This window comes from Lonchura striata, chromosome 3, assembly GCF_046129695.1.
Source record: "Lonchura striata isolate bLonStr1 chromosome 3, bLonStr1.mat, whole genome shotgun sequence".
In the NCBI taxonomy this organism is placed as follows: domain Eukaryota; kingdom Metazoa; phylum Chordata; class Aves; order Passeriformes; family Estrildidae; genus Lonchura; species Lonchura striata.
In genome coordinates, this window is record NC_134605.1 from 32,055,797 (window position 1) to 32,069,849 (window position 14,053).

Below are 14,053 nucleotides of genomic sequence, written 5' to 3' on the forward strand. Positions count from 1 at the left end.
GGCTTGTTTGCACATGCTTCCTGACCAGGTTACACTGGTATAATTCATCCCAGTTTATTTGTTTGTCATTTTTTCTAAATGTGATAATATTTCCATTAAAGCAATGTCCACTTATACAATCCTGCATTTGTTGCCTTCTGGGTTAGTCTGCTTATCTTAACCTCCTAGATTTCATGTTAGCATGATCAACTAATTGTCTCATAATCTGTAAGAAAAATCTTTTAACATACTTAACAGGTGGTTTCATATTGTCTGAGCACAGTAGAAAGGCTTCAAACTTTACATCCCTCATGCAAAAGCATGTGTGGGATGGCCTATGGAATGTATGGGATGGCCTGGATTTTCCAGTACTTTGTGGCTGGCTGCAGCAAAAATGCATGCTTCACTCCATTATTTACAACTGTAACAGTGAGAAATTACAAAACCTACTCTTCATTAACCTCCAATAAGGCTATTTCTGCAGCCAGTGATTGCCATTACATTGATGGAGTGCTGAAACAGCTCAATAGTCCTGGCTGGCCTGTCTCTCCTGTGACTGCACTGCAGCTCCTGCCTCCCACCACTACCCAGAACACATCCAGCAGAAGCTGCTCAAATGATTGATGAGAAAAGCAGCTCATAAAGGCAAGCAGAGTGCCTGAAGCAACAGCTGTCTAGCCCTGTCCCTGCAGTAATTAGATAAATGAACCTCAAATGAAATCTTACAGGCAAGAGTAGAAGGAAGTTATAAAATCCCCAGTGTCAATCTCTGCTTGTGTTGCCTCATCCCAGTCTGTGTTTGTAGCTCTTGGTGTGTGATACAGATTAGACACAGTTTTCCTCTCCCACCTCCCCTGCTCATTTTGCTGCTGGTCCTGCAGACAGACCCCCATAGGCACAGGAGACATGGCAGTGTCAGGGGCTGGACTCTGCCTTCCTTTTTTTATTTGTTTGGCAACAGCTCTACTGTGCAGAATGTGCTGAACCTTTGTCCTTCTCCACAGAGTATGAACATAACAAAAGGTCTGCGACAGGTCACAAACTGAGAAAAACCTGCAATTAGCAAATTCCTTCTAGAAATAGTAGGTGTGTTTATGGGATGCATTAGATAAAAAAGGAGAAAGAGAAATGGCTCAGGCAACTGAAATTTTCATAGAGTTGATAAAAAGTTTTATGCTTATTTTAACAGTAAAGTAGTATAATGATAATACATCAGTTCCCTAGGTTTTCCCTTGATGCTACTGAATGGTACCCATGAAGGAGCCCATCAGTGCCAATAAAGAGAAATTTATGAAAAAAAGTAGATCTTTATACATAATCAGAAAATGTATATGCTTTTAAAAATTGTATATATAATTGAAATACATGCAGGTATGTGTGAAATAAGTACATAGACAAATATACAAAAAAAAAAAAAAACAAACCAAAAACAAACCTGTTGAGGAAGCCTGAACAGTAGAGCTCTGATTCTGCTTTTATTTGTGGCATCTCACATCTGGAGTAATATTGTGGAATTCAATGGCTGTAGAACTCATGTAAGAGCAAGTCATGTCTTTGAAGGCAGGAATTGAAATGCAGAGAAGTAAATGGGAGTGGTATTGAATTAAATAGTTGTCCAGTGAAATACTGTAAATTCATAAGAGAAAACACATTAAAAAAATGCTACCATCATGAGCAGAACTAAGAAATGAAGTTATACCCTGTAAAAGGCACAGAAGTGATGCAGAATAAGTGACCTTTTCTTTTATTCTGTCTCTCCACTCCTAAGATAGAGCAATTCTTGCTGACTTCAGCCAGATTTGCATGGGTATAACAGATTAAAATTAGGTCCAGGTTGTTTGTTTTAGCAAGAGCACATCTCAGGAGGTTGCTTTTGTGTTTCCCCATAGAACAATCGGAGGTGAATCTAAGGCTGGGCACTGTCAAGACCTGATCACTGGAATTCAAATGAGACTTTCTGGCAGACTGAGTGGTCTCATTAATTGCAAGTGGTATCTCTGAGATGCTTCAAGTACAAGAGATTAGTGGGAAACTCTAGCAGTGGACTGAAGGAGTAATGACGCATAGGAAGTGAAGCAGAAAGCCTTTCTTCTTTTTAAAGAGAAGTTCAATTTATACTTTATTTAAATATAAATTGCAAGCATAAAGTGTTAACATTCTTAAACTTCACTCTTCAGTTAGTTTCAAATCAATCATACTGTATTTCTGAGTTCCCCAGAGCAGCACCATGATCTTCAGCCTGTCTGTTCCTTACATTGAGCTGAAGTCTTTTAAGCCCAGTAAGTTCCTGTGCTATCCCCATAGCTGGCTGAGTTACATTTGCCCATCCTTGTGCTGGCTCTCCTGTGGTGTGGATTTTCAGGGGCCAGCACAAACTCCGAGCCTCCCCTGTTAATCCCCCAGCTATAAATTGCATGAAGTACTGTGAAACAACAGAGCAGGAAGCTGTGGTCTCCCATAATTATTACTGCTGTTAGTTGATTTACTCTCATCATAACCACTGTTGGGAAATGCTTTGCCTGAATTCTTGGATTTAGGTTACAAGCATAATAATGTTTCATAACGGGGTGTGGAAAAAGTGGCTACTGCCAGTTCTTTGAAGCCAGTCAGTGACTGGATCTCTCTGTGTGCCTGGCAGTGAAGTAAGCTCTGACTGTGCCTCCTGTACAGGTGGACAGTATGAAACAGGTTGCACCACAGGCTCAGTCATACTGCATTCAGACACAGACATCAGGAGGGGTCCTAGATCCCCAGTCTCAGGCTGATTCTCAGACCACGAGCTTACCTTTCTTCTCAGAATTTATATCTGGCTCAATGTTTTAAAATCTGTTTTGGTCTGCCTAGTTCATTGTGCCACTGCTACATACATAGTTCTGAATGTGTTTCTCAGGACAAAAGTTTGCCTGTTTTGCCTGCCCATTGGGGTATTTTTAGAGTCACAGCTCCCATGGCATATAGGGGACCTACAGTCTTCACAGATGGGATCTAATTGTTTTCTCAATTAATGTAATGTAAATCAAGAGTAATTTGAAAGGATTGCACTAGTGTGAAACTGGCCTGGAAGATATTTAAGTGCCTACAAATTACCAGATGAGTTCAAATCATCTATTGTTACTACTTGTATTCTGTGTCCTTGACACTCATTTGCTTAGCTTTATTTTGCTGGCATGTAGTTTTGCTGGGGACTGTAACACAGACTTTAGCATGTGTGCACTATGGAATTTGGGCCAGGCACTGTGCTGCCCAGAAGGAACATTTTTATTATGCTCGGAGCAAAAATAACAACTTTAAGCAGTCTATAATGTAGACACCTACATCTTGGGTAAGCTTTTAAGATGCCTGTGGTGTTATAGAGAAAGCATGAGGTATTTGTGGAGTTCATCTGTTATAAAACAGAACATGCAAATTCAGTGCTAGAAATGTCTCTTCCTCTCTATTGCCTGCAAAGGGGTCAGACAACTGACTCAGATGGAGACAGCTCCTGTAGGCTGATCTAAAAGGAGGTGAGCAGAATTACCTTTGATGTGGTGTCCCAAGGCACACAGACATCTTCATGATGAGTAAGAAGTGGTCCAGCTAAGAGGATATCCACATGTAATCAATACAATATTCTTCTGCCCTAAAGCATGTGAATGTGCCCTTTTCCAGCCTAAACTATTTTAGGATTCTGTGTAGTCATGGCACTTGGGGACATGGCTTAGTGGTGGACTTGGCATTTATATGTTAACAGTTGAACTCAAGATCTTACAGAGTTTTTGCCAACCCATGCAATTTTGTGATTCTGTGAACCATTAGGTCTCAAACCAAAAATCCGTAATGCACAGAAGTACAAAGGTTTATGGCAATAGCAGTGTTTTTCTTGAGAGATGTCTTTATTTGGCAGTATTGAGGAGCAATATATTCTGTTTGACAGTTCCTGGGGCTTCTGAGTTGGGCATTTTTTTGTTTGCTTGCTTTTTTCCTTAATAGAGGTTCATTCCATTTATCTGATGCTAGTAAATTTTTAGAATTTCAGTTAAACTAGTATTTTACTCCTGGGAAAGAGGAACCTGATTCCTTAGCTTCTATCACTATAGCTATTGGAAGTTAGAAGGATTTGTAGTATTCCTTCAGTAAGAAGTGGCAGGTATTAATCTGATTTTGTGTGAGCAGGTTTAAATCCAGCCCGTGCCAGTGGTATTATACCATAACCAAGCAAGTGTAGCTGCTGTTAAAACTGCATGCCCATACAGTTTGAGGCCAGAAAGAATTCTTAGACTGCCTGTATATGAAAGGTTGTTAAATTTCACACACTGTCCATTTCCCAAACCCCAAAAAAACTTAGCCCAGAGTATTCTGTTAACTCTGCTTTGCACACAAAGATAAGGATCTGAAGGACATGAATTCACAGCAGCCAAAACTACACATAAGCTTATAGGGAAAGAGCTTTCTAAAGCAAGCATTTCAGTTAAATTAGTTGAAGAATACAATTTATTTTGTTTTCCAGAATATCAGCCTCATGATATTGGTATCTACTTAAAAATGTGAGACAGTAAAAGAAATCCAAAGACATATGAAGTTGAATATAGGAAAACAGCACAGGATTGATGCTACCTTTTATTTTCTTGCACCCCAGGGATTTATAGATGTACTCCCTTCTCTGCTAACTTGACCAATAATGACCAGTGCTTCCCTTCTGATCTTCCAGGAGACCTAGGGCTGGAATTAACAGACCTTGCCCAGTCCATGTGGACTGACTGGGTGTGTTGGCTGCTGTTGTCCTCAGCAGAAGTCAGCTCTGCTTAGGGTTGGGTCCAGAAGAATGCCTTTGGCAAGACATTAGAGGTGGCTTTCTACCACCTCTAGTGGTAGAAAAAAAGTTAGAGGTTAGGCTTCATAAGCAGCACAGCTGAGAACACATTCCTACCCAAGCAGTATTTTTCATTTTTATCTCAGATAATTGTGTAGAACTGAAATTGTGTGAGCAGATTTGTGACCATTTCACCATTTAATGACAACTTATTTTGCCAGGTTAAAATACGGAAGTTAAATTAACCATTTGACTCACTGTCATACAGAGAAGATGTCACAGAAATACTGAATAATACCAGTTAATATCTGGTCTCATCCTGTTGTCTTCAAAGGAGTTGTGTCAAAAATTAATTTTCCCAGATTTTACTTCTCAAAGTAGCTGATTTATTCTCATGCAGGGTGAGCTTGGCCCAGCATGAGATGGCACCTACATACAAAGAGCAGCAGCCACAGTGAGACCAACAGGAACTGCAGCACATCTTCTGGGGTTGCAACCTCCTCCCAGAATGCATCTGCCATTCCAGCAGCAGATGTGCTCCCACCCTGTGCTGACATGACCCTTTGTGGTCACTTGCATGCTAGATGTGGGTGGGTTTAATAGAAGTGACATATGATTAAGAAGCATCAACATGTAAGTTGTGTCTAGTCGGTGTGAATGCCAGTCTGCTCTAGGAGAAAGTTGTGCAGGTGTGACTAGAACTGGCAGACAGGTGATGTTCGCCCTCTGAAGTCAGGAGCTCACGTGCCTGCCAGTGGTGAATTTATGGCGAAAACCAAAGCTAGATTGATTGTCATCAGTTTTACTTACATCTAAATTGCTTACCAACTCAGCTAAGGATACAGCATAGCCTCATTAAATCTATGAAGATTTATTTTTGTCTCAGGAATAACATCTTATTATGTAGCTATTTAATGAGTTGTGAGCTAACATGTTTTAACAAATCTTTTATCGCTTATTACATTCTCTCCCTTGACAGTAATTTCAAAATCTGACCATTAAAATGAAACTCTTTTCACAACTCTTTGATGATGGCACTGAGAACTGTGCATTTCATCTTTGCTTTTGGCTTAGAATTGTAAAGGTGGAAATTATAGATCTGCCTTTTATGGGCTCTTATTGATCAGGCTGTTTCGTAGAAACCATAGCAGTTCTGAAAGCTTAGCAGTCTGGAGGATCTTTCAGCTTTCTTAATTGGGCCACCAGGGTATGGTTAATTTTCAATTTACATTGAGAATAAGGCAAAGTGATGCAATACTTCCTCGTTGTACTTGAGTAGCATCAACACTAAAACACCATGATGTGCATTGTTAATTCTCAATACACAAGTTCTTGTTGAAATAGATTGAGAGTTCTGGCTTCATTCACTTCGTAGTTTAGGACAAATTCTGCCTAATATTTCTTGTGTGTTTACTGGCTTTCACTGAGACACTAGCTACAAAATGCAAATATGGTTTGGTCAAGTGTAGGTGGAAAATTCATTCAGTATACCAGTTGTAGAGAACTGATGTTACTAATGCAACTAATGAAACCTGCTCATATTTTGTGTGTTTGCTGACAGGTCAAAGTCATGGTGCGCATTTCTTCCACGCTTGCCAGAGACACGTCTGAGTCCAGCTCTTTCCTAAAAGTTGACCCCCGTAAGAAGCAAATCACACTGTATGACCCATTGGCCTGTGGAGGTCAGAATGCTTTCCAGAAAAGGGGCAGCCAGGTTCCACCCAAGATGTTTGCTTTTGATGCAGTTTTCCCTCAGGATGCATCACAGGTAGGCCCTGTATGATCAGAAGAGTTATCTAAGCAGCCAAATTTATTTCTGCTGCAGCAGTAGTATTTTCAGTGAACTTCTACCAGGGCTGGATTTGGTCTGCCATGATCATCAATAATGAATTTGGTTTATTAAATTTTTGCTGAAGAATGGTATGTTTTCTTTATTCTTTAGTGTAAATAATTTCCCCTAAAATTATACATTCAATAAATGTGCTAAATGGTGCCTAATAGGAAAATCCTCAATATCAACAAGTTACTGTGTGTTATAAAACATTACTGTTGGGTGTTTACAGAGATGTGATCAGAACTACAGTTCTCTAATGCAGTTGTCTATTACCTAAGGGATCAATGATTATTTTTACAGTCTTCTACTGTACAGTTTGCAATAAGAAAATTGAGATTTTAATCCACAGATTTTTATTAATAAGTATGTATTCAGGTTTCTTATCATTATCAGACTTTGGTTTGATGAACTATGTTACCCATGAGGACAGTAAAAGAGTAAAGAAACATTGCAAAATTTAATTAGAAATTAGTCCTGTAAGGCTGGCTCTGTATTCATAAACCAAACAGAGCTAGGACACAAGGCCATCTAAAGTGTTGTCACATATGTCATTAGGTCACTCCCTCACCCAGCCCTAGTCCAAGCAGCTAGCACCTTGCAGACTAATTAATGACTGGATGCAGTTCAAGGGACTGGTCTGTGAACAGTCCCTTTCTTGGCCCATTTAATTATCTGTTGTAGAGATAGTCTAGAAGCAGCCACGAACCAGGGTGAGTTTACTTGATGTGTTGTCAAATGCAGAGTACTTCCCATGAAGGCCTAAACTGTGAATTCTGATTGAGTTTCATCCACTATTGGTAACCAGCTGCTGTAGGAGCACTGTTGACCATTCAGCCAACTTAACCTTTAATCCAGGAATGCCTGGGGTAAATTTCTGTGTTGTACTTTTTAAAATACTGCTACAGTCTTCAGAATGGAGTCTGCTACTGAAGAAAACTGAGGCGATTCATAATAATGTTGGGTCACCTAACTAATTCCAAAGAGGCTGTTTGTTCCCTTTACATTCCTTACTCACATGCTAGTGGAATTTAACTTAGTCCATAATTGGGCAAATAATTGAGCCTGTAAAAATTCCTCAGTGTTGGATTATTTTTTAATCAAAACTGTATTTTAAAATCCCTTAAATAGTCAGTTCTAACCAACCAACTACACACCCTAGCAATATGTGTATTTTTTTAACCTCACAAAGGATGTTGATGCATCAGCGAATGAAACTTACTTAACTTACTTGATCCAGAACAAAGGTCCTGCTTCATGTTCTTACACAAGTAATGTAATTCCTATCAACAGCACAGGTTACATGAATGAGACAAACAGGATTAGATTTTTTGATACTTCAATATGGTATCTGGAGCAGAGAAGACATTACTATCACTTTCCAGTAAAAATAATTATTTTCCTTGTTATTGTTAATGCTTTTGTTTTCTTTCTTTCCTGTTGTTTTATTCTTTTTTTCCCCAATACCTGTGACAGGCTGAAGTATGTGCTGGGACTGTGGCTGAGGTGATCCAGTCTGTGGTCAATGGGGCAGATGGCTGCGTGTTCTGCTTTGGTCATGCCAAGCTTGGTTGGTATTGCTAAATTTCCCTAGTCAAGCAGAAAAATGAATATATTTAACACAGAATTGCTAGTCTGTTAGGTTAAGGAAAGCAAACTTTTATTTGTCTGTGTTTATGAAGTATATTTGAAAGTACCTGTGCATGATCTTGTGCTACATCTTCACCTACTGCTTACACATTTATTCTCTTTTCTTATTGTGTAAATGTTGGACAGCATGCTCTTTGGAACAGAACTTTAAATTATTGCTTAATTTCAGCCCTTAAATATTATAGCAATTTTGTCTTTCATTGTCTTCAGTTGTTAATGAATGGTCCAACAGTGATCTACAGTTTTCCAAATGTGCTTGGTGTTGGTGAGGGTTTGCCCAAATGCCACTTTCATCAAGCTGTGTACTATGAATTTTCATTCAAGTACTTGATGTTTGTGATGTCACTTTTATGGAGTGTGGCTGGGCACTCAACAGTTTGATTTGTACTCTATTCCCTGATTAAACAGTTCACTCATTACTGACCTCTTTCTACTGTGTCTTCAAAAAATCTTAGTCTAATGGTTAACTGAATGTTGCTGATGGATCAAAACTCAGACTTTGGACATGCTTCAATATCATTTCAGGTATTCATGGAAGGACAGTAAAAAGGAGAATCATCATCATTAATACACTATTATTTTGAAATAACTGGATTTTGAGAGTAATCATATGTTTTGTTCATGTTTATCTAATTGTATTTTGGAAGTACTTTCTCTTGAATTAAGAGGGCTTCATTGCATATGTGCATTGATCTCCATTCTTTACTGTCTCAAAGAACCACAAACGTACACATAGAAGGATAATTCAGTTTTGCAGGTGGTAAAGAAAATCAAGCTGTATCAGGCTACGATTATCCCAAATTATAGGCAACAAAACCTGGAGAGCACTGAATGCTGTAATGCAACCAGGTCTGGTACAATGAATGGAGCAGGTTGATGTTCCAGTTACACCAGATGGCCCCTCTGAACCAGGCAGGAGTGACACTAGGATGAGCTCTTAGATATTTAACCCCCTGCCAAACAACATTGCAAATGAGATGGAAAAGGAAGCCACTAGCTAATAGGTTCTCACAAGTGCTACACATCCTTTAGAGAGGTATCCTAGCTAGGCTTTTGCTGAAGCATGTGTTGGTTTTCTGCAGTTGCTCTGTTAACTGCACCACCACCGTTCCACAAATCATGGACCTACCCAGGCCTTGACACAGACATGTGCATAGAAGTATTTTTTCACTGATCTTTTTCCACATAGATTCAACATGAGAAATGAAACAAGGTAAAGAAGCCACAAGTACTTGCCTGAAAGAATGTATACCTTTATAATTTGGCTTATAAATTTAGGAGCTCTAGAAAACTCATCTAAAGGCATTATATGTAGTGACACCTAAAGGAGTTTAAGATAATACTCCATGTCTGTTCTTAATTAACAAACTTTTACAGCAAAGAAAAGGTGGAGCTATAATTGCAGAGTTAAAAAATACATAACCAGGGAATGGTTTTGACTAAGATGAAATATTAATTTTAGTGGACCCACTTCTGCACCAAGTGATCACATATACCTGGTTGGTTTGGGTTTTTTTTTTTCTGAATGAAGTTACATCTGTGTGATTCTGGGATCAGGTTTATGTCAATCTCAACTCCAGCATTTGAAATACCATCTAGTGCTTTGAAGTAAAGTGGTATTGAAAGAATACCACATTTACAGTATTCAAAGTAGAAGTTTTTAGAGACCATGGCACTCCTCCTCTGGTCAATTCCCTGCATGATTCAACCACGTCAGATGCTGCTGCAGCATTGCAAAGTGGAGGCCTGCAGCACCCTACCTTGGGAATGGGAGATGTCAGGGGAGTGCATGAGGTAATGATTTTTGAAAGAAGCTCAAGATTTCATCTGCATTTTCCATGTCCTATTTGTCTACCTGCCTCTATTTTCCCATCGCTGACTGTCCTTGTTGTAGTGAAGTTGTTTTCATTAATGCTGTGCAGGATAACCTCTTTTGGCAGAAGGCTGTCAAAGTTCTGGGAATGATGTTTAATTTTCTTCATCCCCCATTCCTGACAGGGAAGTCATACACCATGATTGGGAAGGATGATTCCATGCAAAACCTTGGAATAATTCCTTGTGCCATCTCTTGGCTATTCAAGTTGATTAATGAACGCAAAGAGAAGACAGGAGCACGCTTCTCAGTCCGGATTTCTGCAGTGGAAGTGTGGGGGAAAGAAGAAAATCTGAGAGACTTGTTGTCAGAAGTGGCTACAGGCAGCCTGCAAGATGGCCAGTCCCCAGGTGTCTACCTTTGTGAAGACCCCATTTGTGGCATGCAGGTGAATCCAAGATTAATTTTACAATGAAACAAGTAAACATGACTTTTTAGTTTTCTTCTGGAGCTATTCAAATTCAAGAGCTACCCAGAGCATAAAGTTTATAGACTTGACAGTGTTTAATTTAAAACATGCAAGAACTTTATGACCTGCAGCGGCAGGGCCATCTGCTATCCTGGCCTAAATATTAGTACCTCTGGTATAAGTGATATAGAGCAAGGGCTTGTGTTTGCAAAAAAATGTGAAAACAAAAATTGTCCTCATTCTTAAAAAAAAAAAAAAAAAAAGAAACAAAAGGGTGTTCTCTCTTTTGTAAAACAACAAGCTAAAATAATTACAGTACTGCATAAATTGCTGTAGGCCATTAATATGGCTGTTTATTTCTTTATAAACTACATTATTTATATCATTTGCATTAGCAGTGTTGTATGGAGGATTAATTGCTATTTATTACTTGCTGCCAAGAAGTAAATTCCTGAGCTGGGCAAGTCAATAAAAATGCAAGCTCTTCTTGGGTTTGGAGTTTTAGCAGGAATGAGTAACTGGCTCATCTATTTTCTGGGTAATGATGAGAAATTCTCAGAAGCCCTATTCTTCCCTGTTTCTTTTGGTCTGAGGGGAAGAAGGATCTATTCTTTCATTTTGCTGTTTGTGAGGGCATAAATCTGCTTTTTGTATGAGTAGATGAAGAGGGAGCAAAAGAACATGATGGAGCTTGAAAATGTTCTTTCATCCTGAAAGATGTTTTTGTTGAGAGCCCTGCTTATTCCAGGATGGGGAATGGAGGGAGAAGGGAACAGACCTACAGGGTCATGTACCTTGTATCCACCTCCAAGCATCTAGAGATCATGACTCACATGCACGCAAGTCATGAACTTGTGAGATTTTAAACAGCAAGTAATAAATTTTGTGTCTTATCTCTTTATCGCATACTTTTAGGCATACCAGCTTTTAGGCATACTTAGGTCATATTTTCCATTATTTTGCATTCTACCTAAAGACTATGAAGTTGTGTTTTGATTTTAAATAACAATTAGGCTCCTCATTTTCACTTCACTCCTGACTTTAGTGTTTTATGAAATACATACTGTATTACAAGAGATCTCACCCTCTGGTATCCAGTAACTGGTGCAGTCTAGTAAATATGAGAGACTCAAGTCTGGGGTGATGGATGGCTCAGTTAAGAATTCGCATATGTGTGTTGCGTGTGTTACATAACTGTGTCACAACCAGCATCTCCTTAGACCTTAATTCTTTATTGTGCTAAGGTATTTTAGCACAATAGCAATAATAATAAATATTCCATTATGGTAGTTTATTTTTATAGAGATACAAAGAGTACAGCTATATACAAAATTAATTATTTTAGATGATTGAAGAAGAGATAGTTCCATGAGACACCTATGTATCTCTGCAGTGTGAAAGACCGAATTAAATTGAAAGGAAAGAAGCCTTTTTATGTGTGCTTACAAGACATTCTGGAGTCATGTGTCATACACCTGAATTCTCCAAATCCTCAGATGAAGGGAGGATATTATATTATAGACATGCAGATATGCAGAATCAGCAGTGTGTATAGCAAATGAGTGATCACCATATGTCATACTGTTTGTCACTGGACCTTTTCAAGTATGCACATTTTCTTGTTGCTTACATTAGTGAGATCAGCCCACAGACTGGCCTGCCTTCTGCTGGCCTTGTTAACTCCTTCCTGTCCTCCTCCCTCTTTCCTGAGAGAGCTCAGCCTTCAGCTGTGCCACCGAATCCTATGCATAGCCTCAGCTTTATCCCTCCTCAGACTGATAAATGGTTGCAAAGCGAAAACAGAACTACTGTCTTTTGGAAAATTTTCCTGTCAGCTATATTATATAGCAAGGGAACAGACCCCATGAACAGGGGGCTCCTTGCTGTTTTTATGCCAGAAAAGACAATCTATCCTATGGGCTGTGGGCCAGTTCTGTGTACTGCCAAAACTAATGCCATCAGATTGCACAGTCACGTATCCCATGCACAGGCAAAATAGTCATAGGTGCCATGAAACATGCATGCATTCCTCATGTTAGGAGGGGTTAATAATATCTGCTCTCCTATGCTGTCTGTCACTTAGAAGAGTTGAGGGCAGGTTGGTGACAGGGATTGAGGTCCAGCAAATATGAATGTTTGTACATTAGCTGCCTTCTTTCATTTAATGGATTGCCCTGGCTTATGAGCAGGTGCATAATAAACTTGTGGTATGAAGGGGCAAGGAAAGGGCTTCTCTTCTGGGCTGCTCCTCATATGACATGGGGCAAAATACAAGCTTCAGTCCTGTTATTTTTGAGATTTACCTGTGGGCTGCTTTCTTCTAACACTTTCTGAATGGTAATGTGTTACCCCTGCCACTGCTGTTTTCCACCAGTTGTTCAGTTTGGGATTGTAAATTTTTTTCCTACTTCTAGACATGAGGGCTCCTGGAGGGCATGCTACTGCTACTGCCAGTGTCAGGAGGGTCTCATTCCATTGGGCACCTCCTTATTTTTAGTCCCAGTAGAAGCCAATGTATCTAAACCATATGTCGATTGCAGGAAGTTTGGTGTCTGGTGGCGTTTACCTGGGTGGGAATTTCTCAGCCATTTCTCCCTGGTGTTAACTGCAGCTGCAGAATCAGAGCGAGCTCCGCGCCCCCACAGCAGAGAAGGCCGCCTTCTTCCTGGATGCCGCCATCGCCTCGCGCCGCAGCAGCCAGCGGGACTGCGACGAGGAGGATCACCGCAACTCCCACATGCTCTTCACGCTGCACATCTACCAGTACCGCATGGAGAAGAGCGGCAAAGGTGGAAGTAAGCTGTCCTCTTGCTCCTCACTGTCTCCTCCAAGCCTACCTGCAAACTAGGCCTTCAAACAATATTATTGAGTGGTGAAAATCAGCAGAGTTCTCCGTTCAGTGTGGAGCAGGGCCATTCATACAAGCAGGCTGTCCAGTGCCTGGTGAACGCCCACCAAAGGGCATTAAAGGCCACTGGGGATTATTACTGTCACTTGTCAGTTCAGTTGTTCTTGTGGAGCCACTGGCAGTTCACAGCCTTGTGTGGGCCTCTGTATCTGAAAAAAAAGTTGCTTTTCTGTCGCTGTTGAGGCAGGATGGGAATGAAGAGACTTTGACCAGAAGGCTGCTGAGAGTAAAACTCTGGTTTATTCAAAATACACTGCTCTTTTATACAGAGCTTTGTGAGGACCAACTCCATTGGCCCTGAGGTGAAAACAACCACACCATTAGTGCAAAGTGCTTGACACACAGTGATAGAACTTAACTATAAACAATGTGAACAACAAGAGAGATAAAGAATCATTTACATTCTTCTCCAGCTCTTTCCCAGGCTTCTGCCTGGCTAGAAATTCTCAGTTTCTTTCTTAGACTGAATCTGAGACCCACACTTTTCAAATTGGTCTTTATTATTATCTTAACAGATAGTATTGAGGTCATGGATTAAAATATTGTGGTGACTGGAATTCCTTGCTACCCTTATGTTAACTGTTCCTCTTTGGCACCTAAATAGGGCAGTGTGT

General features: G+C 39.9%; 1 protein-coding gene across 1 annotated transcript in view; it reads left to right on the top strand.

Moving 5' to 3' along the window:
* The window catches only part of KIF26B (kinesin family member 26B), a 202,814-nt gene that overhangs the window by 129,773 nt on the left and 58,988 nt on the right, over window positions 1-14,053 (top strand). The window contains exons 4-7 of the mRNA XM_021550443.2: window positions 6,330-6,536; window positions 8,076-8,169; window positions 10,248-10,510; window positions 13,143-13,326. Coding sequence (XP_021406118.2) covers window positions 6,330-6,536; window positions 8,076-8,169; window positions 10,248-10,510; window positions 13,143-13,326 — 748 coding nt within the window. The remainder of the gene's footprint in view (window positions 1-6,329; window positions 6,537-8,075; window positions 8,170-10,247; window positions 10,511-13,142; window positions 13,327-14,053) is intronic.